Raw genomic sequence first — 4,244 nt, 5'->3', positions numbered from 1 at the left:
CAGCTGCACATTGGAACGGGCGAGAATTTCGAAACCAATGCGGCTGATAACTAAGGGCAAGAGAAGGGAGAAGATCTTTGCGAACCACTGTAGCATTGGGACCGGAGTCTTTCAATGCTGAAACCAGATAGCGGTGTTCACCGATATGGACAGAAAGAAATGGCAGTCCAGGAGATTTCGTGCAATCAAGGGAAGTAGTAACTTGGCACAGAACTGTGTGATTAGTTCCACACAATCCCGGAAACAGAAGTGGATCTAAAAACCTGGAAACGAAAACAAGGGAATGTAGACCATGAGGGTATCGTATCTGGTGATAAAATGCGGTCCACTTAATACCTCCGGTATTGTTGTCGGGTAGATCCACGTCCTGGCCTCGATAAAAGTGGGAATTGCCACCACGATTATGGCCACGAGAACGTCCCGTACGTCACTTGACGTGTTTGGGCTGGAAACGATTGCATAGACCAGAATTGATCATAGTCAGGCGCTGGGGGGGTCCATACGGAAATTGGCCACCAATTCGATTCCTAGACCAGTTTTGGGGTAGGTGTTGTGGCTCGGTCGATGGGCATGAGGATTATGGTTCATGGGAGGAACAAACGTCACGTTTTGTTGTGATGTCCGATTGAATCGACGCCCCTCCTCTGGAGCATAGTATTCCTGTCGTTTGGGCAGTCCACTCCATTTGTTGTCACGTCGTTTCAGCCGGGACACTCGGAGTGAAATTCGGTGGTGGCGAATGGATGCGGGAAGTAAGTGGTCGGTGAACGAACTGTCGGGAAGCTTTTGTACTCAAACTAGAAGACGAAGCATGGGGGGGAAAAAGAAGGAGACGGATTGTTTCGAGAAGCTTCAAACGCATTATGACGGCTTGCTTGGGCCCTCTCGCGAAGAAGTGGAACGCATTTGGTCACGAATGTTGCCTCGAGATTTCATTCGCGGATGGGTTTGAACTTCGTTCACCTCCAGAGCAGAAAGGTGTGTTGCTAATTCACTGTGAGATGATGACGCCTCAACCATCTTGGCTAGTTCAATAAGCTCAGAAATGGGGGTGAGAACCCCATGACGATTGTCTGACCACGTCTTTTCCTCCAGACGAAGCCACACTTCAGTGGAACAGATTTTACGAAGCGTGGAAAGCTGTTCGCAATGGGACCGGCCCTCCCTACTGGCGAGGGGAAACAGGTGAGCCGTTTGATCCACATACAACATCACTCTCAACATAGCCTTACGGATAGGTTCATTATGAGCGCGAGTGAAATTGGTGAGCTTAGTCATGATGAGTTGGGGAGAATCCTTCTTGGAAAATCGAGTGGCCATCGTGTCCACAATAACTCTCAACGGTTGGTCCCTAATAGTCTGAAATGTATCGAAATAGTCAGCGTGAGTAAGCGTACTCAACGCCAACTTGATATGATCATGAGACAGGGAATGGCTTTCCGCAAAGATCGTGAGTTTACTCCAAAAACTCCGAGAAACAGATGTCCGAATCAGCTTGGAGTTCTGGAACAAATTTCTTCAGGCTCGACACGTCTAAGTCCTCAAAACACGCAGCATCCGATGGGATTGTCAGATCGGTGGAAAGCTGGACCGTTGGATCGATGACATATCCTGGAGCCGTGTTTCCACTGTTGTAATATCTTCGTCAAGGGTGCGGATTGCTCCCCGAATAGACCCCATGATGGTGAAAAGTTTGTCTGGGATCTCATCATCCTGATCAAAAGGAGCCTCTAAAGCTAAGGCTTGAAGTCGGAGATTCTCTCGACGACCACGTAGCACTTCAATTCGATCAGAAAGGGAGAGCATTTGTGCATCATCAGAATGAGGGTGAATCGAAATAGGGACTAAAGTTTTGAGCAATAAATACCCGTCCGATTCATAGAAATGTTTGAGAGTCAGCTTAGAAGGAGGAGATAGAAAGGAATTACCAGGAGAAGCCATCGTGACTGAAGGTCAGTGGGTTTGATCTAGGGTAGCTGAAGTATTGAGGTAGAATTACGAGCCTAGTCAGAACGGTGGTTCCACGAGGTAGATGTTGGCCCTAAAGAATGGAAAAAGGCTTGGAGTCGGTGGCGTTAAAGCTGGGCTCTAACGATAGGAAAGAGATATGAAGGAGACGGCCACAGATTGGAAAGGACTTATCGAGAAGTGCTGGAAAGAGATGTCACGGTCGCCATGTAACGCTCGAATCAAGTCTTGACGAGATCAAGAAACGAGACTTAATAGTACCTAAAGAAATGAAACAAGTGTTGGTCTCGGTGGTAAGTCGTAGACTGCCTTTTATTCATGGTAAACTTCTCTTTATATACATAATTGGAACAGAGAAAAGGAGGAGCTTAAGGCAGAGAAGAGGAGGGGCTTAAAGCGCGTGTTTCAACTCTGTAGTAACTTGTTGGAGAGTAGAGTCTCTCTTTGGGATCAGGGTGTGGCTCTCTCATGTCGATGCTTTTGTTCGTATACAAACCTAGCAGAATATTGGAAACCCGCTAGGTAGTACAAAAAGTAATCCTGATTTTTCTTCATTCAAACCAGCGTTACATTTTTGGTCAAACCTAACTCTGTACGTTACGTTGGAAACGGCTGATGCTTTTGACTTTCCTACCTTTTTAGCACTCCTTATTTTGAAATTTATTTTGATCCCATCACTAGTTGTTACATTAATTAATGATGCATGCCCTAGTCTACATAAAAAACCATATCTGTTCTCTGCTGATATTAAGTGTGGCCTAGTTAAAATAAATGATAATAAAAGAAAGAAGGATGAAACGTCAACATCATGATCAAGGGTTCTTGACGATTACTGTTTCATGATGATGTTACATGGCACAGTCGGTAGGTGTAAGGATGGAAGTGGACAAAGCGGAAAACGCGGAGAAAGAATGGGAACGATCCAGTTGTTCATCAGCTGAATGGGAAAAAGGAGTTGACCTCGAACAGCGAGTACAGATATATGGAGGGATGAGGCAAGAATACTATAACCACCCCGAGACCGAAATATATATATACATATGAAAGACAATAACAGTTATTTACTCGGCTCGTGTCTTTGTAAGAGCCCCGTTGGAATTTGCCGCTCAAAAAAGCAATAACAAAAAAAGGCGAAACAAGCGCCCTGATTGGTTGAAGCAACATAAACAAAGGGAATCACTTCCGCAAATAAAATCCCGCTTCCTCACATCCATCACGTGGGCGTTTCTCCCGTTATTCGCGAGGGAGCCCTCATAGACAACGACTACGCCGAGGCAGGGCCGGGGAATCGATGGATCCGGTCGTGCATTAACCAAATTTGGAGGAATAGTCAAGTCGAGACGAAGAAATCGACGATTTCGCCTCATAGGAGTTCCGTGTTGTGACTGGAGAACCTAAGAACGGCCGTGATCCATGCACACGAGGATGGTAGAGCCCGACACCCATCGCTTAGAAACCGGATCCTGAACAGCGACACGGTCAACGACGGCCAGAGGGGGCAGGGTAACACCACCAGCACTAACAGCCTGTCGGTCAGCTGTTGTCAAGCGGGCTTAATGAAATGATGCCTAAAAGAGTTCCTCAATGTGGCGATCCCTAACGTCCGGTAAAAACGCCAGTAGGTGGCGTCCAAAAAAGCCATAGGACCGGCTAAAACCGTTTGCCTGAGGAGTAGTACGCCACAACAGGAGGGCGATTCAGAAGTCCTCAGAGTTGTACTTACCATAGAGCTTGGACAGCAAGGTCTTCATGGTTTCGATTCCGGCCTCTGCCAGGCCGTTTGATTGAGGGTGGTATGGAGAGGACGTTTCGTGTTTGATCCCTAATTTCTTGCAGAATTTAAGGAAGGGGCCACGAAACTGGGGTCCATTGTCCGACTTAATCACTTCCGGCAACCCCACATCAGTGAACCATTGCAATAAGGCGTTCACAATTGAGTGAGTTGAGGTGGTATTCAACTTGGTGACAAACGGAAATCCCGAGTAGTGGTCCACCATAACAAGAAATGTTGTTCCCTCCAAGTCGAACAAATCCACAGAGACATGTTGCATTGAGAAACTAGCAACTGCCATGAGAAGAGGCTCCGCGGGCAGAGAAGTAAGGCACCATTGGCAAATTTCGCAAGAAGAGACTCATTGCTTAATTTCATGGGCCATTCCCGGCCAAAAGTACAACTGTTGAACAAGGGTCAAAGTCTTCGTCATGCCGGAGTGTGACAAATGGAGACGTTCAATGATCTTTGCACGAGCTTGTCGCGGGACAAAAACAACATTTCT

The 4,244-nt window shown here is 46.7% G+C and overlaps 1 protein-coding gene across 1 annotated transcript; it reads right to left on the bottom strand.

Moving 5' to 3' along the window:
• Positions 1–1,456: 1,456 nt before the first annotated feature.
• LOC131892187 (uncharacterized protein K02A2.6-like) lies at positions 1,457–3,965 on the bottom strand. Its single transcript, XM_059241971.1, has 2 exons — positions 3,692–3,965; positions 1,457–1,611 (listed from the first exon to the last, which is right to left on the bottom strand). Exons 1-2 carry the CDS (start codon positions 3,963–3,965, stop codon positions 1,457–1,459), a joined length of 429 nt encoding a protein of 142 aa, XP_059097954.1.
• Between the last annotated feature and the right edge of the window lie 279 nt (positions 3,966–4,244).

This window comes from Tigriopus californicus, chromosome 12 (genome assembly GCF_007210705.1).
Source record: "Tigriopus californicus strain San Diego chromosome 12, Tcal_SD_v2.1, whole genome shotgun sequence".
Classification (NCBI taxonomy): Eukaryota; Metazoa; Arthropoda; class Copepoda; order Harpacticoida; family Harpacticidae; genus Tigriopus; species Tigriopus californicus.
This window is presented reverse-complemented; position numbering and strand designations above follow the sequence as displayed.

Coding starts and splice junctions, on each gene's coding strand:
- LOC131892187 (XM_059241971.1), bottom strand. CDS start 3,965: ATGGTGGACCACTACTCGGGATTTCCGTTTGTCACCAAGTTGAATACC. Junction 1,612..3,691: donor CTTGCTGTCCAAGCTCTATG/GTAAGTACAACT, acceptor ACACGGCTCCAG/GATATGTCATCGATCCAACG.